The sequence below is a fragment of the Oculina patagonica genome, chromosome 6, assembly GCF_052425735.1.
Source record: "Oculina patagonica isolate OP01 chromosome 6, crgOcupat, whole genome shotgun sequence".
Classification (NCBI taxonomy): Eukaryota; Metazoa; Cnidaria; class Anthozoa; order Scleractinia; family Oculinidae; genus Oculina; species Oculina patagonica.
In genome coordinates this window covers 23,394,887-23,419,601 of record NC_135763.1, presented here as the reverse complement: position 1 = coordinate 23,419,601, position 24,715 = coordinate 23,394,887, and the positions used below count along the sequence as shown (strand labels likewise).

At 38.9% G+C, this 24,715-nt stretch overlaps 3 protein-coding genes across 4 annotated transcripts; 1 reads left to right on the top strand and 2 right to left on the bottom strand.

Moving 5' to 3' along the window:
- Window positions 1-108: 108 nt before the first annotated feature.
- LOC144657121 (DNA repair protein REV1-like) lies at window positions 109-13,521 on the bottom strand. 2 transcript variants are annotated; one of them, XM_078517424.1, is made up of 15 exons: window positions 13,310-13,362; window positions 10,488-10,569; window positions 9,177-9,253; window positions 8,759-8,811; window positions 8,047-8,176; window positions 6,808-7,658; window positions 5,676-5,963; window positions 4,972-5,151; window positions 4,326-4,573; window positions 3,983-4,078; window positions 3,050-3,655; window positions 2,340-2,729; window positions 1,729-1,801; window positions 1,399-1,501; window positions 109-310 (listed from the first exon to the last, which is right to left on the bottom strand). In XM_078517424.1, exons 3-15 carry the CDS (start codon window positions 9,242-9,244, stop codon window positions 184-186), a joined length of 3,213 nt encoding a protein of 1,070 aa, XP_078373550.1. In that variant the 5' UTR covers window positions 9,245-9,253; window positions 10,488-10,569; window positions 13,310-13,362; the 3' UTR covers window positions 109-183. The 2 variants fall into 2 exon arrangements, with proteins under 2 accessions (XP_078373550.1, XP_078373548.1); XM_078517422.1 differs by lacking the exon at window positions 10,488-10,569 and having other exon boundaries at window positions 13,310-13,521.
- Window positions 13,448-18,584, top strand: LOC144657154 (leucine-rich repeat-containing protein 23-like). The gene is made up of 11 exons (XM_078517462.1): window positions 13,448-13,645; window positions 13,821-13,933; window positions 14,240-14,291; window positions 14,407-14,514; window positions 14,635-14,728; window positions 15,215-15,348; window positions 16,670-16,806; window positions 17,125-17,201; window positions 17,555-17,670; window positions 17,822-17,857; window positions 18,090-18,584. The coding sequence occupies exons 1-11, from the start codon at window positions 13,562-13,564 to the stop codon at window positions 18,129-18,131; spliced, it is 993 nt and encodes a 330-aa protein (XP_078373588.1). The 5' UTR covers window positions 13,448-13,561; the 3' UTR covers window positions 18,132-18,584.
- Window positions 18,566-23,583, bottom strand: LOC144657162 (inactive C-alpha-formylglycine-generating enzyme 2-like). Its single transcript, XM_078517472.1, has 7 exons — window positions 23,203-23,583; window positions 22,489-22,533; window positions 21,571-21,721; window positions 20,530-20,585; window positions 19,931-20,015; window positions 19,408-19,555; window positions 18,566-19,262 (listed from the first exon to the last, which is right to left on the bottom strand). The coding sequence occupies exons 1-7, from the start codon at window positions 23,548-23,550 to the stop codon at window positions 19,184-19,186; spliced, it is 912 nt and encodes a 303-aa protein (XP_078373598.1). The 5' UTR covers window positions 23,551-23,583; the 3' UTR covers window positions 18,566-19,183.
- Window positions 23,584-24,715: the final 1,132 nt, after the last annotated feature.

The window sequence follows — 24,715 nt, the reverse complement described above, 5'->3', positions numbered from 1 at the left end:
GGCATTTATAACTGAAACTATTGCGTTGTTTTGGCAGAGAAGAAAAATTCTAAGTTAATAATCTCTGTAAAGCACAAAGGAAAGTTCCCAAGTACACATGGAAGCGTATTTTACCATTAACAATGTGTAAAATTCAAACAACAGTTTTCAATTTTATTATATGACAACATTTACAGAAGCAGTTCATAAGTTGGAGAATTTTAGCGATTTTACAGAGAGTTTGCTGCAATATTTCTGGCTGATTTCTTGTTGCACTTGAGCCAAAACTGCACAACAAACACACTTCCAATCTTCACGTCCGTCAATTCTCCTAAAGAACAACAAACAAAACTCATTTTAAGAGCACAATAAGCAAAAATGTTTGCTACCTCTTAGTTTCTAAGACTTTTAGCTACTTCCCACGTTCAGAGGCGGCTGCGCGTTTTGAAACGTGGGGGGCCATCGGGTACAAGCCAAGCGCATACCTCCCCCCCCGGGGAGGGGGCGTATCACCCTACACAAATTTCCCAAAATGTCTTCAACAGTGTCCTGTGTGTCCGTACTAATTATCCTGCTTAATGATGCTTTTGGGGTTGTTCACTGGATGTCGGAGGGCAGAAAATGTACGCTCTAAAGTCGCCCATACCACTGGTAATGTCAAATGCAATCTTAACAGATTGCGGACCTCTCCTAGTAGCGTTTTGAGGAAATGAGTTTTGTTGAAAGTTCCCCCCCCGCTTTCGGCACTGAAATGTAAGGGGAGGGGAGCAAATGTTTGTTTCGGGGCGGGGGGGGCCTTCCCTGTCCCCCTGCATGCTCCGCCGCCTATGCGTTTCTCGAAATTCCCTTCTCGTCACAAAGCGAATGCCTATCGAACTGGGCCAATATGTCCCGCATGTGTCTTAATCACTCAAGCAATCTTTAACAGTGCATTTTCTTTTCACAGGTCATTAAAATTTCACGCAGAAAATAACTGTGATAGGGACAAACTATTTTCGCGGTAGTGAGGGTACAAGATCTGTTGGCAAATTTAACAAAGCTACGACCTGTTGTTGCATCGGGTCCTCTTTGTTCCTTTACAAAAAGCATCATTTCAGTGATAATGGATCCGTTCCACTATCTGTATACGACAGCATTAATAGAGCGGTTTTCACTCAACGAGGTTTGAGAAAAAAAAACTCGCGCCACTTTCGGCTCAGCCAATGGGAAGCAAACCCAAAGCCAATCGTCACTCGCTCACACGCGTTTTCCCGCGCTTCGTGCTGGCTGCATTTGCTTCGAGCTTTGACTGGTTCACTGGATTGTCTGCGTCATTTGTGATCGACCGGAGAGATTAGCTTGGTTTTGGTTTTACCACACTCAATTGAAAACCGCTCTTTGTCAAATACATGCACTAGAAACAAGTAATACCCGTATTACCTGTCGAGAAACTTCAACACCATCCATAGCTGCTCCAAGTTTTTTGTTGCAATAAGCTGTAACAAGTAGTCACTGAACACTTCTACATCTTCCTCCAGTGGAACTGCAACAAAAATTATCGTGTTATAAACGTACAAAGTAATTGAAATAAAGAACCGCGAATACTTATCTTGCCTCAGTTATATGACAAAACGAAAATAACACAGAAATGATACGGATGAATAGGATGCAAAAACATGTTCAGGTGCAAAACTGCTCTCTTGCGAAGTCAAATTTTCATGCGAGAAATGCATAAATTGTGCTTCGAAAAATAATGAAGATTTCATCAACCTTCATAAGCATCAGTCCACTCGGTGACAACTTTCTTAACTTCAGAAAGGGTAACAGCCTCTCCCAGACGAGCCTGAAATAAGGAAACATGAACGGGAATTAACCAAGCACTAAATTAAGAAATAATAATACTGGCGAGAAAGGCTGGGTCGCAAAATAAATAGTGGTATACAATCAGCCGGGGGAGGGGAGGGGCAAATCTTCGTTAAAGTACCGAAGTGTTCCCGATTCTTATTGTCTAATCAGAAAACAGTCATCAGATACTTCATATTACTTAGCAACATCCTAACCAAAAAACACGATCTTCCCAGTGTTGCGGTTAGAACTACTGGTATATATATATTAGCGCTGATACACAGATGTTGAAAAAATTCTTTTGGTTTAAGGGTAAAATTTTTCATCCCTACAAATATTAGAGAAAAACGCAGGGGCGATTAACGTTTGTGGCAAGGTCAAACGTTGGATTATAAGTATCGGAACTTAGGCTGAAAAACTGTAGTTGATAGAAATAATGTAAATTCTCTGATGGGCAATTATGACGAGTATAAACTCCACAGACGTTTTGGGACAACTGCCCAGCGCTGATGACGTAAAGAAGTCCCAAAATGTACCTGTTTTGGCGGAGCGATGACCTGGGGACTTTTTTTCTTCTGATCATCAGCTACTTGAAACGTAGTTGTATTCCTTTCTGTTCTTCTCTCAGCTGCAGCATTCGAGACACTATCAACAGGTGGTAGAGGCTGGACTTGAGCACGCGTCACGTGGGGGTCCTTTTGCTTGTAAGCCTGCTCAATTTCCTGTCTGACGTCATCAGGAAGCGCCGCTAGGAATTCTGGGTCTATTTGTGATGGAGATGGTAAAAGCTCTGAAGTTCTCGAAGGCGCTGCTTCCGGTAAAGAATTCTCTTCAAACAATGTTCGAGAGCCGGATTTTGAAGCTGTTTTGCCCTGCTTGTACTTGGTATGTTTTCTCTGGGGTGGTCGTGGAGTTTCGGCTTCTTCCTGGAAAGCAAAAATTGTTTTTCCTAACATTATACTAGTACTGGGTAAAGTAAAACTTTATTTAAACAGGGTGACCCATTCAGCTATGTTTTTAACGTTAACTTTTCTACTAAATTATTCAAGAACATATTTTCAATTAGTTTAGACAGTTTCCGAGTTGTCTTCCGCCTCGAGTATACATCATGTTGCTTACAAACCTTTTCCGCCACAACTTTGGGGGATATTCGATTCTCATAGGCTCCGAATACAACCGTTTCTTGCTTCTAAGACATTGCGAGAAAAATCTCTGTATAAGACAACACCAAAGTGTCCAGGCTAACCTCTTGTTTTCCTGTTCTGTTGAGTGAAATCCTCTGATTTCTGGCGGCATATGATTTTTCGATGCTCCTTCGAATATCTTCAGGTAATGCCTCGAAAACTGCGGGATCGATCTGAGACGGCGAGGGCAAGTAAAGGCTCTCCCCCAGGTCACCTAGTCTCTTTTCGGACTTAGATTGCCCAGTCTGCTGAGCAGTCTGGGGCGAGAATCTTGGTAAGGGTGGAAGCTTGTTTTCTTCTTGTTTGGGACTCTCAGCAACTGAGCGTTCACGATTTTCTTCTGTGTTTCCAACTTCTTTTTCCAAATCCGTGGGTTCAGTGACAGATTCATTGCCATTTGTTTGCGGTTTCATGAAATCAAACAGTGATCTTGAGTTCTTGGTGGAAGCACTAGCGTTCTTGTCGGTCAACTTGCTGACTTGAATTCCCATGCCTCGCATATCCTCAGGCGTGACACTCAGTTGCTTGAGGAGTGCGTGACACTGTTTAGCAATAACTTGTGCCTCGTCCGTGACAGTTGGTAAAGTGCACGAGCGAGCAATGTTATCGCAGATTCCGTGACCCATGAACTTTTTCGGCATTGGTGCTCCAGCTTTGCGTGCTTTCATCTGAATCAAGAGAAAAAATGTAGATTTTTTATGCTAATAGAAACGAAAAACAATAAACTTTTCACAAGATCTAACAACATAGGTCCACCTGTAGCGGCCTACATAGGCATTATTTTGACTCATGTTACGCAGTCTTCTTGGTTCCACCGCCAACCAAAGAATGTCTTTATATGTTGCCAGTTCATCTACTGCCTCTATCGCAATTTATCGTGCACTCTTTTGTTCACCAATGTATTTAAACTTTGACAGACAGAAGGAAAAAGAACGTCAAGTCATCCTTACATGTGTGGGTTTCATTTTTGAGTATTAAAAAGAATTTTTTTTTACCTTTAGAGTAATGCACCTGCCCTTCATGTCGAGTGCCTGAAGTCGTTTTTGTACTTCCTCAGCCAGTTCATTGATGAATAATTCCACTTCACTTTCCTGGAACAGAACAGCAAACAAACAGTTTACTGTATTAGAACGCGTTTCTAATCGCTAAAGTGAAACTGTTAGAGAGCATGGAGAGACTTTGGAAAACAGCACAGCTCAAAACAAATTTAAAGCTAGCAAAAAAAATAACTTTTAACCAACTTAAACTAAAGTTTAACTAACTTAAATTAACTTCTATACACCTTCAGAAAATTGCATGAACCTTTAAAAAAACCCTCTCTCGACTGATCAACCTCACCTTCGTAAAACGGATTCCATAATTGATCTCCGCTGACACAGATTTCCTTTCTCGTTCAGTTTTAAGAGGTCTGTCGTCAATACCGCGACAATACTGATATAACTGAAGACCGGTCTTAGGTCCAAACTCCCGCTGTAACGCTTGAGAGCTGAACTTCTGTAAGTCTGTACACGTTTCTACTCCAAGGGTCTGAAGCTTATGTCCCAGGCTCCAACCAACTCCTGGCAGGTCTTTAACCTTCTGAGAGCCTGGAAAACAGTGAGCGAGAAGAGAGATTGGCCAGGTTTTGACCGACTTTTATAACAAATGGCTTTCGCTTCAGCTATGATGGTTTTTATTTCACGCAAAGGATGGACTAAGCAATAAAGAACATTAATATCAAGGAACAGCAAGAGCAGAAATGAGTCTTTATAAACTGGGATTTCCACTAACGCGACTTTCTTTACGCCCGTAAAGCCAGTTTAAATTGACGCCTGCACAAATCTTAAAATTGCGCGTCGATGCATATCCACGACGTTATCCCCCTATGAGGCGCGCTCTTTTGCAAACGCGCGTTTTTGGTGAGTATAAAACTAGTTTCAAACGCGCGTACGTTATTCGCTTATGTCTGAGTTGTATTGTAAGACATTTCTACAAAGCAGCGCACCCATGAACTGGTTGGTATCATCAGCAGGTGATAAGTAATAACAGCCATCAGGTTTAGCCACTCTAGTACACATCCTAGCCAGGAGGATATTAGACGAGATACCAACAGACGCTGTACAGCGAGTGGCTTCCTTGATCTCCGCTCGAATCTTCTCTGCAAGCTCTGTCGGTGTTTCACCCTCTGATAATAAAAGACAAGAAGACAGTTAGTGCCTATTGTTGAGTATTCCCCAGTAACTTGGCTTCCTCACTGAGTAATAAAGTATCTACGTCTCCTAATGGCAAATGTAGAGTTTGCGTCTGTAAACGCAGACACTGTTTTCGATTACAGAAGTTCGGCGATCGTTTACAGATCGCTTAATATTTCAGAAACCCGGCTGTGAAGGGCTAACCAAGGGTCGCGGTGATACTCATAAGAGCTTCATGCCAGAGTTTGTTAACTTGTAATCGTGTCGCCAGGAATTTAGTTTGCGGTGACTTCTTGACATTAGACTAACGGAATCAGGGATTTTATATCTTTATAGTCTGATGTTGGTGGATGCTTCAAATGCAATAGTTTACAAATACTCTTGATAGTTCTGAAAACATCTTGATTTGTTCGTTTGCCTTCTCTTTGGCATTTGTCTTCATTGTTTATGTTGCTATTAACGTTGTACCTGGAACTTATCTAAATATACAGACAAGCATAACATATCATGTAGATACCTTCAAGTGTCTCAGACACGTCAATGTAAGCCTCGTCACAGCTCACAGCCTCGATCTCATGACTATACGTCACCAAAATATCATAAAGCCTTTGCGACACTTGTCGATACTGTTCAAACTGGTAAGGAACGCAATGGATGTCGGGACAGAGTTTTCGAGCCGCGCCCAGGAACATGCCGTTACGAACACCAGCGGCCCTCGCTTCGTAACTGCAGGAGGCGATCTCCGACATGGAGTTGAAGAACGATGATGGTTTGTTCGGAGAAGTTTGCTGGTTACTGGTGGAAGCTGCATTAGCAAAAAAAGATGAATTTGTCGTAGCTTTTGACTTAAAACATAGAACTATAGTCTTGAACTTCTGTATTAAAAGAAACGCTTTTGGTACGTGATTGAGATAATCTTTATGTTAGCCATAGTTACTATGTGTTAGCTTACAGAACATTCTGCAACCATTTGACCAGCGTTCAGTTTTCCATTATTTTTACTGAGTACAGTCTACGAACACAATTTTGTTGAAAGGGCGTATTTTTTTAAACTAGCACAAGTTAATTACAGGGACAAACAAGAATGCTGCAGTGTAGTAAACTTATCAAAGTTCTAAACACACACACGTAACAGCAGCAAAACTAAACTTAAAACATATTGCCTGCATCATGATTTAAGAGATTCTTTGCAGCGTTCGCCGTGCTTTAACAATAAAAAAGTGCTGGGGGGTTTTTGTTAGTGCAAAATAGTCAAATATTTCAGCCGTCCTCTCTAGTCGCTAAAAGACAGTTGAAATTTAGGCTCCGTGCCAGAACGAAACGTTGGCTTAATTTATACCTTTTCCGCACATGGCATTGGTTACAATGTACCTGGTTAGTTTACTGGGTTATTTGTATTTACTTTGATTTAAGACAGTGATAACCAGGGCTTGGAAAACGTGTTCATTACAAGAGGGCTTTGTTATACCAGGGTTCCATTACATTACATTTACTGTTAGTAACTTTGACTGCGTTGAAGATTATCGTTCGTCATTTTGGGGAGTTTGTTATAAAGGAGTTTGTTATTTTATTACCAGAAACATGAGTTTCTATAACTGCCTAAAAAATACAGGGCGAAATCACTTTGTCGTATGTTTAAATCCTCTCACCTTGGTCAGCTGATGAACTACTCTTCCCAGCATGACACACAGCAATAGGCTTGCCCCGAAGTTGCGGCTGATCCCGCAATGTCACAGAAACAAAGAACGAATCCATGTCTATGTGCATAATAACACGACCATGTGGCCCCACCCGGCCAGTTCCTCTACCCTTCCACCCTTTAGCTGCACAAGACTTGATAATATCGCTTGTGTACTTCTTGAATTCAGCGCCCCAAGTAGATAAATAATGGAGCCTGGAATTGTTATAGAATTCCGATACAAAGTTTGCATCACCAGCTCTGGGTAAGGTGCTTGTATTGGGCTTTTTAAACAGCATATTATCAGTTCCTTTTGCTAAAGTTGTTACTTCTAAGGTACTTGTCGCCCGTAAAGTAGCATTACACTCGCCTTGTTCATCGTTACCAAGCAACTCTCTATCCTTACTAGATTCATTAACTGAAGTGGGATTCTCTGTTAACATTTCTTCATCTTCACAAACCGAATCATTCTCAGTAATATTCCTTACAATTCTGGCATCGTTGACATCATCGAACTGTTTTTGACCAGGTGTAGAAACCGATGCTGACACTGAAAGTCCTCCTGTGGGGGATGGTATGGAGGTAGATGACATATCCTTCTTAGGCCCACCCTGAGGGGATTGCAAGGTTGATGTTGATACTGAGGGTACTCCCCCAGCGGATGGTTTGCTGGTTGTGCATGTCGAGGATAGTTTGGAAGTAAAATTTAAAACTTTCTGTGCTGCTTTGCGTCCTTGGTAAAGGAGGTACTCGTTTACAGGAAGCAATCTGGTAGCTTTTATGCTGTCTAAAATCCAAGATGGATGTACCACAAGTTCATCCCTACAAAACAATCAAAACTTGTAATGGGATACTTCAGGAAACTGCAAACTAAGAATTCTTTGCTACCAAATAAATTTTGGATAAAAATAAACTAACAATTTTATTTCGGTTCATTTTGTCCCAAATAAGTTTTTTTTTCTTTTTTTTTTTGGGGGGGGGGTGGGGGGGGGAGGAGGAAGGGGGGCAGAGAGTTGGGAGGACTACAATAGGCTTCTTTCACTTCTCCTTGTCATTGTATAATTAGCAAGATAAATATACCAGTATAAGTGAGTCTGTAAAATTACTGAAAAAATTACTGCACAGTTAGTGACAGTCTATATTTACATCCAATTACAAGTTTTAGCAATCACAAAGTAAAATAAATTAACCTGCTTGTTAATATATGTACCTGAGTTCTTGGATTTTGCTATTTGGTAGATTGGTTGCAATGATGTGTGTTACTGTACGCTTGGTGTAGTACTGTTGATAGCGCCCACCATGTAAATACACCAAGCGACGTAGCTCATCAGCTGGTGGCACTGAAAAAAAAAAAACAAGAGCAATTGACATGCAATTCACTTTATAACATCAATAAATTACCGTAAAAAATAAAAAAAATATCCCTGGACATTTATACAATGTCCCTGTCAGGTGGGCTTATTTTTGGGAGGGGTTAATATATACGGGACGGGAAGGGTAGTCTTTTTAGGTGGACATTCAAATTTCAAAAATCTTTGGGTTTCTTTTTGGACATGATACTCTGAATTTTGATTTTTTTTTTTCATACCAGGATACAAAAATTATTAGTAGGCATGTACCAAAACATTATTCAAATAAACACTTATAATGCATGCCCCCATGAGCAGTGATCAAGGTGCACTCACAAGTACTTCATCTTCACTTTGCACTTTGCATGAGAAACAATAAAAGTTGCCACAGACAAAAAAAATGGCTTATATAAGTTTGAAAGAAATAGATTACTTAAGTCTAATTGGCATCAGGCTTTGATGGTGGGTAATTAGAATTCCACCCTCCCCTTTACCGATGACAGTTGGCAATAAAAATTTCTCTCAGGAACAGTGATCAGTTTATTTCAATAGAATCACAAAAACGTGACTCACCTGTGTATCCATTGATGTGAATTACAACTTTCTCAAAGATTTTGGGAACATCACTAAAAAAAAATTGCCATATCGATTATCATAATTAATAAATAAATATAGGTCCAGGGCTGTCATTAATGGCTGTAACCTGTAACACATGTTGCGGCTGAGTTCACTCGATGTTACGGGTGAAGATGTCGATTGGTAGTAGGTTACACATGTGTAGAGTGCAAAATGCTTCCGTCGAACAAAGGACAAGCCACACAGAGGTTCAACAATTGTATTACACAACTTTTATCACCGAAACAAACGGCTGCTTAAAAACTTAATGACAGCCCTGTAGGACAGTCACAAAACATTCCTTTACAATATATATACTTGGAAAAAATAATTTCAAATGATGAACACAATTCATAATGAGTACAGTGCAACTTACACATCCTGTGGTCCTTTTGGAATGTCCTCTTTAAACTGAACATCTAACTTCTGCACCTTTGCTTGCATATACCCACCCTAACAATTTTTTTAAAGGATAAAAATATCTGAGGCTAATTCATGCAATATTATTGTCCATTGTACAGTGGAACCCCGATATAACGATATGCCAAAGGAACAGTAAAATTATATCGTTATTTCAAGGAATCGTTGTATCGAAACTCCCGAAAATATCGTTATATCGGGGTAAACCTAATATATAATTTTTAACTGGATGAAGAGGCCTAGAATACAGTATCATTTTTGTATATCATCGTACAAAGCTGTTGTCAGAAACGTTAGAGATTACTCAATTACTGTTTAATGTTATTGGATTAAATGCAATATTTTGATTAAATTGTGACTGTGCACTGATAATATCGTTATACCGGGGAAGAATTTGCGTTCGGTTCGCTAAATTCTCATTGTTATATCGGGAATATCGTTATATCGAAGATCCTTATATCGGGGTTGTGTCCCATACATTTTACTGTAACTTCTGCCGGGACATATTCATCGTTATACCGGGAATATCATTATATCGAGGATCGTTATATCGGGGTTCCACTGTATCTACATCCACTCTAGTCCATGCACACATAAGAAAACCTGGAAACCCTAGTGACCTCTTCTACATGTATTCTCTTATCATGGATTTCTTAGGGGTGCTCCCCCCCCCCCCCTATGTCTGGGATCCCTGGTGTAATCTACTCTACATTTTTAGCCTGGAAGTTCTTGTGGCCATTCCATCTTTCCTCAAAACTTGGAACCCTAGGGGGATCCATTCTTCCCTCTCACCTTGGCTTTTGTAGCGATGACCCCCTTTCCGTTCTAAGGCCTGGTTCACACTAGTGACATATAACAACATAACGACATGGACATAACGACATATAAAGAAAAGTTCAGTTCTTTCCTTATGTCGTTATCCTTATATATGTCATTACATGTATGTTCCAACTATGTTGTTATGTTATGTTGTTCACACATACATAAAACATCAACGTCAGGTGATTTTTGCATTTGCGTGACCTTGCCGTTATGTCGTTATGACGCTAGTGTGAACCAGGCCTAAGCCGAGTGTTCCTGACTGAGGCTACTACATCTATGCCAACTCTCCTGAATTATCCAGGAGTCTCCCGGATACAGACCAAATCTCCAAGTCTCCCATATGGGCCACTAGGTCTTTCAGACATGGAAAAAGTGCTGAAGATACTATTTTTGAGACCTTCCAAGGGGGTTTCTGATGTCGCTTTGTCGCTCGTTTCCAACTCACCTGTTGCCTATTTGGTGAGGAAAGCTTTGTCGCTGTCGCGAAAATACACTCTTTCAGTGCTACTTTCTGTCAGCTGTCAGTACTGTTGAACAAGATTGTCGCTACAATTTTAGCAATTTTGGAGCAATGTTGCCTGTCGCCAAAACCCCTTGGAAGGCCTCATTTTTGAGCTTCTCTTGCCTGATGCTGGTGGAAATTTAAAAAAAGACGGCTCATTTTTGTGGGTGAATTGACAGAGCTCTCATTTCATAGTTGCTAATTAGGAGTTGGGAAGAGATATCAGGGCGCAAAATTTTCGGTCTCCTGGATTTCGATTTTTTTAGGTTTGCATCTCGGTGTCTTGAAGAGTTGGGAGTAGACCCTTTAAGTGGTCCATCAAGTGGCTGCAGTGAGTGAGTGGAAAAGAATCGCTAAAGCCCTGAGTGCCAGGGCCAGAGCACTGATATAGATGACAATGACCAGGGTTCAAAATAGCAGCCGGCTGTCGGCGGTAGCCGGCACTCTGACGACACTTGCCGACTACTTTTCACCGAAGAAATAGAAAATATCATGCCTTGATCGGCCAACTGAAATCAAAGTTGCGGTAATGTTGAAGTAAACATTCCATATCAGAAAATAAAGCAGCTACGTACAGGGCTAGAAAGGGTGACTCACTGGTCGCTAATGCGACCAAAATTTCATCTTTGTCGACGAAAACTTCTAGTTTTACGATTTAGTCTCCAATGTGGCGACTTTATTTCTGTGTTAAGATGAATAACGGGCCGCCCCACCTTCTCAGGTATTGTGTCCCTCCAGAAAATTATATTGAAGATCTTATTTGCTTTTCAAACATTCAAAATAAGAAAGGAAGTCACATTGCTCTAATCCATTCTTTTGCTTTGCCGTAAAATATTATCACTTCGGAAAACTTACAAATGGCCGACTGTGTTTGAAATCGCCCCAGAATGCATCTGGGTACATCATGTATGCAGATGGATTGTGTCCCTTGAAAATGCATAGCTCTCTCTAAGACTCTAACAGCTGGGAAAAATGAGCCTTGACAAAAAGAGCCGACAAATTCAGGCTAAAAACAAAATTTTATTTTGAACCCTGAATGACCCCTCTTTCCTGGGGGCATGTAAAATCTTGAATAGTACAATTTGCACGAAGTATAAGAACCACTTTTACAGTCAACTCTCGTTATAGCGGACACGCTCGGGACTTCGTTTAGTGTCCGTAATAGCGAGAGTCTGTAATAGCGGGGTGTGAGGAAAAAAATGGCGTTAACATAGGTTAAATAGTATGGGCTATGACGAGCTTATCAACAGTCGTGAAAAGACTCAGTAGTCGTTAGGTATGGAGGATGACAATGGTCGAGGGTTTGAGGGTTTGATCTCTCCAAAGGAGTCGTCTGAAAGAAAAGGGCGCAAGCTGAAGTGAAAAATACAGCTACTGAAGCAATTGATGCAACAATAATTACAGTCTCTTGCCCAGTTTCCGGCCACTTTAGTTTGTAATCGCTATAACTTCTCATTTATGCACGGAAAGTTACTGATTTTTTGTTCAAAGACAGTTCATTTACTTACCTTAAAAATGTACAAAAATTGGCTGTGCACGACAAGTATTAAAGAAATTATGCCATTTTTTGCAGAACTAGCAAGTTGCCCAGTTTCCGGCCAGGTGGTCCAGTTTCCGGCCGTCAAACTAAAACACATTTTTCCCTACAACCGCTCGACTTAAACCGACTTGTAAGTCCCTTGGCAAACGAAAAGTAAGTTTCAATATCAGTTTATTCGAATTTGCTTTCTCGCCTGCCTTTTTTATGGAATATTTCCTCGTCAATGACTCGTTATCTTTTCTTTCGCTTATTAGGATGCACAGGCAGTGTATACATATAAATGTTGTAGTTTATCTCGCTATGCTTGCTTTAGCCGCTTTTGTACTCTTTGCTAGATTTCATTTCATAAATTTCTCGAGCAGGAGATACTAAAATTCAGTTATTTCACTTAATAAAAATGCTTTTGAACAATGTGCTACTTGGTGGCCGGAAACTGGCACAGCGAGTCCAAATCTTTGTTAAAACTCTGACTTCTGAAATTCAGAAACAGCTGAATTCTGGCTTGTGATGACAGAATCCCTAATCACTTTCATCTTTAATCTAAATTCTGTCAAAAAATTACGAAGCTTCTCGAAAAGTTTCCTACGAAACGAGCTCTTTGTTTATGCACGGTAGCTTTGATGTGCAGTGAAAAGCGCAAAAATTAGTCGCCTAACGTTTAATCGCGTAAACAAAGCTCGACCTTGCTCGTCCGTTTCTTGACCAAAAAGCCTGCCAGAACCATCAATTTGTAGCGGAAATGTTCCTTTTTCTGTAGGAAAGCTTCGGTGGACGAAAATAAAAGATAACTACGTAAATAACCGACGAATGTATTTTTTGGCCGGAAACTGGTACCGGCCGGAAACTGGGCAACAGACTGTATTGCAGAAGACTTCTGAAGTGTGTTTCGACAAATAGTATTTAACACACTGCAATTTTCTGCAATAATGTTATGTGAGAAGTTCATGGCCATGGTGTCCGCTTTATCGAGAGTCAAAACAATAAAATTGTTCTTTTGGTAACGAAAGTGTCCGTAATTCCGTAACAGCGAGAATCCGTAATAGCGGGAGTCATTTCCAGTCAAACCTCTATAACTTTCGCCGGGAATCTGAATTTTGTCCGTAATATCGAGCGTCCGTTATAGCGGGGTGTCCGCAAGGCGAGAGTTGACTGTATATAAGGTTTTCTTTCCAATGTTAGTCAATATGTTGGGGGAAACAACTGAATTAAAATAGTGAAAACTTACCCAGTCACCCCAATCACCTTTAGGTGTATTTTCGCCATCTCCCTTCTTTTTAGACGATTTTCTTTCCAAATTTAGCGCAGCCATAACGCAAACAGCTTGCGAAACTACTGCGAATTTTCCAAGTCAGCAATTCAAGTTTGTCTGGTCCGCCATTTTTGTTTGTGTGGAACCCAGATTCTACGCGAAAGTTTTCAAGGCGAGGTTACTATTTGTTGCTAAGTAACGTCGATTCGGCCAAGCAAGAAAAGCAAAATGTCGGACTTTGAAGACGAAGAAGGAGTTGATGAACCCGTGTTAGATGACGAAAATGAAGAGGAAGGAACCGAAGAAGAAGAGGTTAGATACTTTAAAATATTCACTTTCGTTTCTAATGTGAATCTGATCATCTCTTAGTAGAATGTCAACAAATAATGCAACCCAAATGCCATGTATGCAAAACAATATTTTTGAAATTCAGACTCTGCTCTACATGTTTTGGCGCGCTTTTTAGTAACATTTCTTGTGGTTTTAGAAACCTCCAGAGAATCCTCTCACGGAGGAAATGTTAGCTGACAGTCTTTCTTTGCTGTGTAAAACTGGAGATGGACTGGCACATGCATATGTTAGGCTTGATATACATGAAAAGTAAGTGTCATTCTCTTATCTACCACTAAATGTAGGCTAATAGTAAGCTAAATAAACCTAAACGTAAATAAAATCATCGCAGCAACGTTGTTGACAGATGATGATTCCATTTAAAACACCAGTAGTGAAACATAGTGATTCAGGTCTAAACACAGCAAGACCGGGATAGGGTAGGGATTTTTGGTGTCTAGTCTAGTATAGGGCTGCAAATTCAGCTGAACATGGTCTGGCATGGTCTAGGGAAGTAAGGGGTTCAGAGTCCCCACAGCACACCCCTGAATAATGCATCATTTTATTCTTTTACAGGGAGTTAACAGATATAAGTATACTCAACTGCTTCATTCACTTGAGATATGTGGTGAGGAAAACTATTTTAAAAGGTTTTGCATCAAATGGTTGTTGCTGTATAATGATTGATTGATTGATTGATTGATTGATTGATTGATTGATTAACTAGTGCTCTTCTTTTTTAGGATCTAAGTGGTAATCAGTTGAAGGACATTTCACCTCTCAACTCCTTAACCCATCTCCTGACACTGAAAGCTGATAGGAATCTCTTGTATTCAGCCAAGCTTGATGAGGTAAGTACAATAACTTTTTAATTTACCCAATGGGATCTAACTTAATTGTAGGTTGCGGTCTTTGATTTATTAGATCAGGTTTATAATCTTGTTGGTTTTGTGTATTTTGTCTACTTGTAGTTACCATATCTACAAATTGCAAGTTTCGCCAACAACAAAATAATGGATACAGAAGGCATAAACCATCCTTTGTTGGAGCAGTTGAACCTGTCATGTAAGTATTGACATTGGTCAACTGACTGTCAGTTCATCTATTAAATATCCTACACTGTCTGGGGTGTAAATAATAAAATTTGGTCTCGTTGATGAAGTTTTTTTTAGTACACAACACCAATATTTTTAGAGCTGCTTGAGAAGAATGAAAAACATCATCATACCATCTTGGAAATCTAGACGAACCAGTTATAAAAATGGTATTTTTTAGGGGTCAATAAAAGCTTGTGTCACACCCAGATTGGTCTCCTTTTGGGGTTTAATTCAAATTTTCTGACAAGCTTCCCATCCATTTCATATCACATACTCCCTTCCCTTTCCCCTCTCCCCACTTCCGACACCAATAATATTAGTGATAGTCCCTCCAATCACAGCTGGTTTTTCTTCTCTCATTGCAGTTGTTTTGTTGTAAGTTTATGTGGCTTGATTTCTGTGCATCATGCAGGCAGCTTATACAGAAATGTTCATTCTTTCAATCTTGAACTAGTTAATGAGATAGTGGAGGTTAGTGGCTTTGATCCAATCAAGCTGGGCAGACTGAGAGTGCTGGAGCTGCGTGGTAACAAACTGATGACCACTGTGGGACTGTCTAACCTTCCTAACTTGAAAGAGCTATACATGGTAAGATACAATTTGATTTCTCGAACCTGCAGCCATAAAACCGTACCAAGAGAAAAGAAAATTGTGTTGTGAAATCAAGAGTTCAAGAAAACAAATGTTCAAGAAATTGGATTTTTCTTTAGATGAATTAATTGTTACGTTACAAAAATAATGTTACGTAGTCAACATGTGAACTACATTTGTGTCTGCTGTAATGAACATGAACATATTTTGTGGTTTAAATTATTTATCCTTTAACATTTTATAAACCAGTTTGATTTCTATTCCCTTTTGTTTCTGATTATGATAATAAACATGAGACAAGGATAAATTTAAACCACAACATGAACATGTAATTCAGATAATTATATAAAAGTTCAGAAAAAATGTATATTTTGCCACTTGGTGTAGCTACTTACAGATCCAATAAGTAAGCATTTAGGAAATTGTTTTATACCAAAATATTTTTAATACTGGTACATCCTTTAATCAGATACGCTCTAGATCTTAACCATTTATTATTGTGACTTAGGGTGCATTTCTTTGGGAAAAATCCAAAATCCGGATTCTTGATCCAAAAACGGATTTTGTGTTTCTTTATAACCTATAACCAAAAATGGTCAGGATTAATCTTGGATCAATGATCTGAAGAATCCACACTTCGAGTGGATACATCAGATCATATCTGAATCCGGATTTTTAGGATTCATGATCCGTGCGTTTCTTTGAGAAAGGATTCGAAAAAAGTACCTTGGCCCAGCGGTCTTTGCTGTGAAAATACAGGTCACTCTTTGTAAACACTGCCATACGGAAAGTTTTAGGCGGTTATTTCGATCAAAATACAAAAATATTTCACGATAAAAGGAAACGGTAGCTTCAGATAGGTATGTAGTATCAATTTAAACGGGATACAGGTTTTCTACAACAGCCACTGTGTGCCTACGGAAGTTGTATCCTTTTGAAATTGTCACGAGTTAAATTTGCACTGATCATTTTGCAATCATTCTTCGCTTTCAGATGCTTTCTCGCCACATTGTGCTTAACGCTAAAGAAGATCGACTTCGACGTGTGTTTTTTGTAAAAGATTTTGTATGCTTAAATTATTTTAGCTAGGATACATTCGACGAAAAATAAATTTGTGTTGCTATTTTATGTTCTGTGCAAAATGTGTTTACGGGGTTGTCATGGCAAAAAATCCGTTTTCGGATTCTTCGTTTCCTTTGGGAGCAAAGTATCCGTGTGATCTGAGATCAATGATCCAATTTTGGATTTTCCCAAAGAAACGCACCCTTAGCACGTTGAGGTAAAATTACAATTATGATCATTTTATCTTTCTTATAAGGCTGCCAACACCATAAGAACTCTTGAAGGCCTGGACAGATTGGAGCATCTGTCAAAATTACATCTCCGTGACAACCAGATCGAGAAGCTGGATGGCTTCTCAGAAAATATGAAAAACCTTCAGTATCTCAATTTGAGGTAAGTTACAAGAGAGGTTTAAAAGTTAAATTTATTTAGCACATTTTTGTAACAACTATATTGACTGTATGAAAAGTTTGCTTTTGACTTTCCTGTTTTATATTCTTTATCATACTTTAAAACAAAGAAAAGTATAAATTTGAAGTTACTTGGTCAGGCTCTTTTATAAAATGCCTTTTAAGAGGAGTTCGCCATCCCCTTCCTCTTCTCTCTGCTCATTACAAATGTATGATCCCCCTACCACACAGACTCTACAAAGAGGATAATCACATACAATACATGACAGTTGTTATAATATTACTGTTTGTAAATCCACAGAGGAAACAATGTCACAGACATGAAGGAAATTGCAAAACTCAAATGTTTGCCTCTGCTAAGAGCCTTGCTTTTAATGGGTAAGAAAACAATATTCTGCCTATGCAATTGTTTTATCGCTGCATGTGAAACACCTAGCAGTAAACACTTTTCTCCTAGATATGGCTTTAGTCCACAAGCAGGCGACTTTAAGTCACCAGGTTTTCTGAAATTTAGCCAGCATGGAGCCAAACACTCTACTTCCACTCCCAGGTGGCGAAGAAAAGGAAGCAAGCTTAAGTCAACAGGCTGATTGCAAATTAGAACACAGTCAATATAGGGACAAAAGTAGCCAGGATTGAAATAGTTCAATCTCCATATCTTAAATCTGATGTACTTCTGGTAACCATCAGCAAAGACTGCACTCAGAATTTATTTAACCATTCTACTGCAGAATGTCCTGTATCAGATGAGGATGATTATCGCATAGAAGTGTTAATAAGCCTGCGGCGACTAGAGAGACTGGACAAAGATGAGTACACTGATGACGAGAGACAGGAGGCTGAAGAGGTGAGTAACATCTCCAAACAAAACATGCAGCCTTATGTTGATGAAACGTTTTATGGGCTTGATTTTATCCAAAAATGTAATAAAAAAATGTATGCTGTGCAAAACATACTCTTCAATTTCACCTAAAATTTTCTTTTTTTTTTATTCATAGATTTATGAACAAAGAAGACAAGAGGAAGCAATGGCAGTAAGTGGATTCCTTTAAATATGATTGATTAAGGGAATTCCTGTGTGACACTTCTACAGGAAGTTAGAGTAAATTAAAGTTCTCATATCTGATTAATAAGTGTCAAGTACCTTTAAGTGTACCTAGTACCAAGCATAATTTTTTTAAATTTGAGATATTGAAGCAATAACTCACAGATGCTGTGCTTCAAATACCTTGATCAGTTCTCTAATGGCCACACCTTTTTTTCTAGACTGGGACCCAAGAAGTCATACATACAGATGAAGATGACTAATAAACAAATAATTATTTTGTTGTATATAATTATGTGTTTTGTAAAACAGCTCAACTGTATTGTACCTAAAGTATCTGGCATTTCCTGATCACATTTTCAAATATATTTTTAATTTCTTTTGAGCATTTGGTAGCTGTTTTTTTAATTTGTAAAAACTTTGTTTGTTAACTATAATTATATTGTTATCCATCATTTGTGATTTGTTAGTCATGTTACCACTTACCCAGCTAATACTTTAAGAGATTGTTGCAAAAAATGTAAATATGTATATGTTCATAAGTCTGATTGGTAATCACAAACATGCACTTTTTCAAATAAAGTAAAAAAAAAACATTTGTAACAGTCTGTCAGTGTACTAAGGTGAAAAACAAGAATATCATGTTCTTTTTAAGGCTAATTTTGCAAGCTTATCAGTACAGTGAAATAATATAGATCATTTGGAAAAGGATTTTTATTGTCAAACCATCAATCATCTACTTGTAACTTAACAATATCTGACATAGTTTGTTAAGATAGCTGAGTAAATCTTTTTGAAAAGGTTGTTGAGATTTATTTGCACTGACACTACTTGTCATAAACAAACAATGATCCCTATCACTAAAATTAAAATTTAATTTATTAATAATATTGTGATTGAGCCATAACTTTTTTGTACACATTTTTTCATTATTATAAAAATCTAGGAGCATAAAAGATGATTTTGTTAATGTTCTCTTCTCCTTAAAAATGGCTGATCTTGCCTTTTTGTAGTAGCAATGAGATTGGCTGTATCTCCACGCATGCAAGATTGTTCAAAAAGAATGCAAGGGTTTTTGTAACAATTATTGTTACAAAAACCCTTGCTCTCATAGTCTGTTATCCTAAATCTTCTGTACTTATCCTACAGTTAGTTCTACAAATTGTAATGGACCAGTTCTGGACATGTTCTAGACCACAACTGAGCCCTGTCATAGGGTATCCCAGATAATTTATGATCATAGAAGAAAGTCAATGTTTCTTGTTTAATGCAGAGAATGTCAATTGAAATTATTTACTTCTAAAGCTGGCTGCTGTCAAAGTTCATCCTTAGTAACACTTCTAGCACAACGAAACATGATATTATCTGAGCCTGCATCAGCTGTATTACCCATCCTGAAAGAAAAAAAAGGGGTGAAAAATAGCATTCACAAATTATTATTGGTATGATCATTTCAGTGGTGAAAATTCTATGCAGTTGGATTTCTTTGCAAAATGATGTTATTTACATTTACTTATTTCCAAAAGGCCAGTGCCATACCTTGTGGTAACAGTGACTTTATGGTTGTGTTTACCATCAGCTGTGTCAATGTACGATCCACCTCGTAAAACATATTTTGTCTCTTTTCCTTTGTCTTTAAATTCATCAGACACCCACTCCCATGCATTACCCAACATATCATACATTCCTATCGAGAAAAATGGGAAAAAATGTCAGCCATTTTTGTCATCATCAAAATGGGGGAGGGGGGTGGTCTTGTGCAAGCAGCACTTTATGTTAGTTAAATACAAAGTCTGCATGAAATTGGTGTCTAATCAAGTGCTTCCCTAAAAGTGGATCTAACAACAGGATAGGAATTTCAAGCTGGGTCCAGGCTTACTCCGCTTTTTTTTTTTTTTTTTGACTGTTGTGAGGATTTTAAATTCAAGATTGGATTTTTGGAATTTTCAGTGTCAACCTTGAGTGCAAAATGAATTAAACAATTGGTTCTGGATCGTCAGTGAGCTGAAGAAGCAATGCACTTGTAGCATCAGTGCTGACTTTATCCTAATCTTTCTCTTACCAAATTTATTCTGAGCAGGAAAGGCATCTACAGGGGCAACTCCAGCATAACCATCCTCCTGAGTGTTCTTATCAGGAAATTCACCCTGTAGGGGAGAGCACAAATGATACTGTATAATGCAATGTTCAATGTAAGAGATTTAATTTGTTTGCTTGGCAATTTGGATTTATTATGTTATTATAATTAAAAGAATAATAATTATTATTGTTATACGTATGTGCAAGACACCATCACCAGTAATATAAAATATATAGGTGATAAAATTGAGCAAAATAATTACGTTGCCCACGTGCAGCCATCTTCATGTGAGAAAATATAGAAGATGGCCACATAATCCTGAACAAACAAAATCCGGATGTTTTAAAAGAGTGTGGGATGCTAAAAGGCGTGTATCTTGCCAAGCAACCCCCCCCCCCCAAAAAAAATAACCTTTAATATTTTATCAATAATACTAAACCAAGTTTGTGCTTACAGTAGCCACTTAAATCTAGGAAAGAGAACTAGAAGTACTATAACTCAAATGTAAATGACTCGTTACAACCAGCGAAGCCTAACCCAAGCCATTTAAATTATCAGAAAATACACAAATCTATAATTACCTGCCAGATGTTCATACGTTCCTTTTGAAAGTTGGCTCCCCATGGATATTCTTTCTCTGTGTAAAGGAATAAATAATAGTAAACGTGATTCCCATTTAAAATGTTAATTACTGATGGACACAGGGAAGGGAATAAGTGATTTCTCAACATGCCAACCAATTAAAACACTAGAACCAGGGCTAAACACAGAAACAGACTCTTGAGCCACTTTTGGGATCAGGCAGTTTATTATAATTATACATAACTTCACTTAACTATATTACAATCACTGTTAAATAAGATAACTAAAGGCCCATACAGATTGAAATCACTACAAAGTTACATACACAAAATCATAACTGCCCTGGAAGTGGGTGGGTGGGAAAATATCGAAGTAAAAGCGAAACTGGAAACTGCTGAAGGCCGAGCTCTACGGCACTGCTGCTACGATAGTTAGAAATGTACAATACACTAGTCACAAGAGCTTTGTAAAGTACAAGTATGTCGACATAACATTGTGTAATCATGCTCGTGGATCTATTTTATTGGCTAGTCTAATGTCTTGTGATTTTCATGCCATCTATACAACTATTGCTCAATAGAACTGCATGGTCCGACCAGTGAAACTACTGAGCCGTCTCTTACTGTCTAGATTTATATTAATGGTATTAATATCCACTTCGTACACTTTTTCAGGCCAAAAATTCAAGGACTTTTCAAGGACTTTCCAGGACCCTTCTTGTAAATTTCAAGGACTTTTTTTATGAAATTTACTCCAAATCAATGGTTGATGTGCTTGCTGAAGAACTAAAAAAATTGCTTATTTTGGCGGTTTTTTTCTCATTGCCTTGAAACCTTTTGGCGTTCAATAAAAAAATCAAGGACTTTCAAGGCGTGTACGAACCCTGTACCAGATGTGGCAACTGAAAACGTACTCCATTAGTTTTTAATCAGTTTAAATTAAAAAAAAATAAAGGAGAGGCAATAACATGGATTTAATGACTTTTCCAACTTACAATGAAATAAAGAAGAAATTCATTATGATTCATAAAACTAATGCACCTTTGAGTCCTCCTCTAGCAGCAAATTCCCACTCAGCTTCAGTCGGCAGTCTCTTGCCCATCCATTCACAGTATGCCTTAGCATCATTATAACTAATATGTACAGCAGGATAGGACATCTTCTCTTTTATGGAAGTACCAGGGCCTCCTGGCTGGGTATAGCAGACAAAAATAAAAATTATGATTGAAAGGAAAACTCTAATGAATGGGGAGGGACAGGGGGATAATCCCTGGAAAATAGGGGGATTTGTACAGGATGCAGAAGATGAAATGATGGAAGACATCTGGGGGCAAATATTTCACAACATTGCAAAAAATACGAGTCAGAAGCCAGTAAGGTGAGGACAAGAACCGCGAGTAAAAGGAGCAGAAAGTAGAAGTTCAAACCCATTTGATTTGTCCTCTCCCTGATTGATGCTATTTGAGCATGCCATGTAGTGATATATGAAGGCCATCCCAAAAATTCTGAGCCCTTTCAAACGTACACATTATCTAATTAGCGTTCCTGGCAGTTTTACCATTTGATGGAAAAATTTAATTGTCACTAGTTTCCCACTTCATGGTTATGCACCTATCAATGTTAAGCCGCTGGGGGGGGAGGCCGGGATTAGGCGGGGGATTTGACAGCAATTGTTTGCCCATGGTGGGGACTTTTGACCGTTTTAATGGACTTTCTTATAGCATTTTATTGAAGTTAAGTGACTCTTTTGAACATCCACACATGCCCTGGGGTTGGGCATTTGATCAGAAAGTCTCAGCTAAGTTCAAATGCCCGGCCTATGCCCGGCCTCCCCCCCAGCAGCTTAACATTGATAGGTGCATTAGAATCCCTGCAAAAGTTCACCATTCTTAGAGCTGTTGACACATGCACCCTGTAAAAATTGCAGCTGTTTGAACACTGTACATCTTTTGAACTTACTTGTCTCCAGTAAGCCTGTTGCACTGGCAGCCACCATGGGGCACCCTGAAATAAATAATTTGAAGAAAAGAAAATAATTATTATGAAAGAAATAAAATGTGCTAGTGATTTCAAATATTTGTACCAAGACCAGGGTAAATGAGCAGCCCCTTACCCCCAACCCACCTACAAGCCATGATACCCACTACCCCTTCATTCCCTTTTCCTTTCCCCTCCAGTTATAACAATCCCATGACCTGGTGAAAAGGCTACAACTTTTAAGTAAACAACTTTTTTTAAGTAGTGTCAATACCATTGCATTTCCATTGTTTGTCACACAAGTCACAAGTCATCCTCGGAGACTGGCCCCCACCCCTCCCCCTAGTACTGCCCCTGGGTCTCTGAGGATGGTCACAAGTCAAGCATGTGCAAAAAGAAGAGAATGGGAGGTGAGGGCCTAGATGGAGCCCCCAAAAAGTCAAGAGTTCAAATAACGTTTATTAATTTTTCCATACAGGTGACATGAATAAACAAAATCACGAACTACTGTAGCTACATGCCAGGTGACGTGCACATGTTTCATACAAGGGAGTCTCAGAACTAACATTAATTAAAGGAAATGTATTGGAAACATTCGCAGCTTTGAAAGAGAGGATAAAGGGAATCCCCCCTGATGAAATTATAAATTGACGTGTCATTCAAAGATCAAGATTATCAAAACAACACTGAACTTACCGGCACGGATTGTGTGATCTTCGATCTGACTTCCTCTGGCACGAAATCACGGAAGACAAAACTCCATCCGAACCTCTCTGCTTCCGTCTTGAATTTCTTGGCGCGAACAAACTTGCGAAAATTTTCATTTGTGACGGGATATTTATCGATTACGAACGGTTTGACCCCGACAGTCTTGACGGGTAGTTCTCCACGTTTCGTGTCAGCTGACGAGCTGCCCATTCGAAATTTACCACCCGATAGTTTAACATCCGCACTGAACTCATCACTATCAGCACAAGATGTGTTTTTACTCCATAAAATGAGCAGGAAACAGTACAAGGTATGAGATACTGTCTTCGACATCATTTTACAAGGCGTCGCGTGGAGTGCCGAAAGGAGTCTGGGACTAATCGACGGACACTTGCTTTCCCCAGGGGGGATACATCAGGCAAAAATACCTTGACTAAAACAAGGTAGGAAACTTTACCACTGAGGCCTTGCTTCTTTGACATTTTTCTGTTTTCATTAACAACTATTTTAAATCAAGAGCCCATTACCTGATCGAACTTTCTTTCTTACCGAGTCATGCTGGACTGTTCCGTATTTGCTTCCAGCCCGGAGGGGTGGGGATCACTATAAGATAAAAAAATGACAGGGGTACGCTAAAGCGCAATGTAGGGTAAAAAAAACGTGGGTTTGGTTTCCACGACTGAGAAATATTATTGGACAATTTTCAATAACTATTTTTGAAGTCATTGCAGAAAGGGTCTATCTAGTATTAAAGATTTGTATTTGCATTTTGATTCCAAAAAAATCGTGAACCCACCTAAGGTTACAAGGTCTGAGTACCCAGGACTGTTAATAGGGCAGATGATTTATACCATAGGGTGAGAGAAAATTATCTAGTATTTTAATAACTGCCTGTTTTACAATTTTGTTTTTTTAAGAAACAGCACCAAGAAACGTTTAAATTTTTACCCAAAAATTATTCTACCCCATGATCTCCAAAATGAACTGGTGGTGAAATAATCAGCAGAAGACTGTTTTTTTCAAATTAAACCTCAAAGTCCTTCGACGCGCGGTTTAAGTATGTCACTCGCGGTCGTCGCTTCGCGACTCGCTGCGCGTCGCATCGCGACGCTTTTCGGCTCACTTCGCTCGCAAATAGAGGGCGACTTGGGGCAAGTCTAACTGTTGCAGTGTAATATTAGTAAAATTCTTTTTGTTAAAAACCACATCTCACAAGCAGCCATATATTTACTAATTTTATAACATCAAAATAAAACAATCACTTCAAATACAAGCAGAAAAAAAAATAGTTTTTTCTGTAGCAATAATTGCAGCTACAGAATTAATGAATTATTAATGATCAGATTTTTCTTAACCTGGAAGTCAGTTAATCAGGGTGTTCATTAGGCATGGGAGATGGGAGAATTCTCCTTCCAAAGGCCTCTACCTATTTTCTTATTAAGTTGTGAAACCTTTAAAAATCATTCTCCGGTTACTTTACACTATTCTCCTGCTATTACAA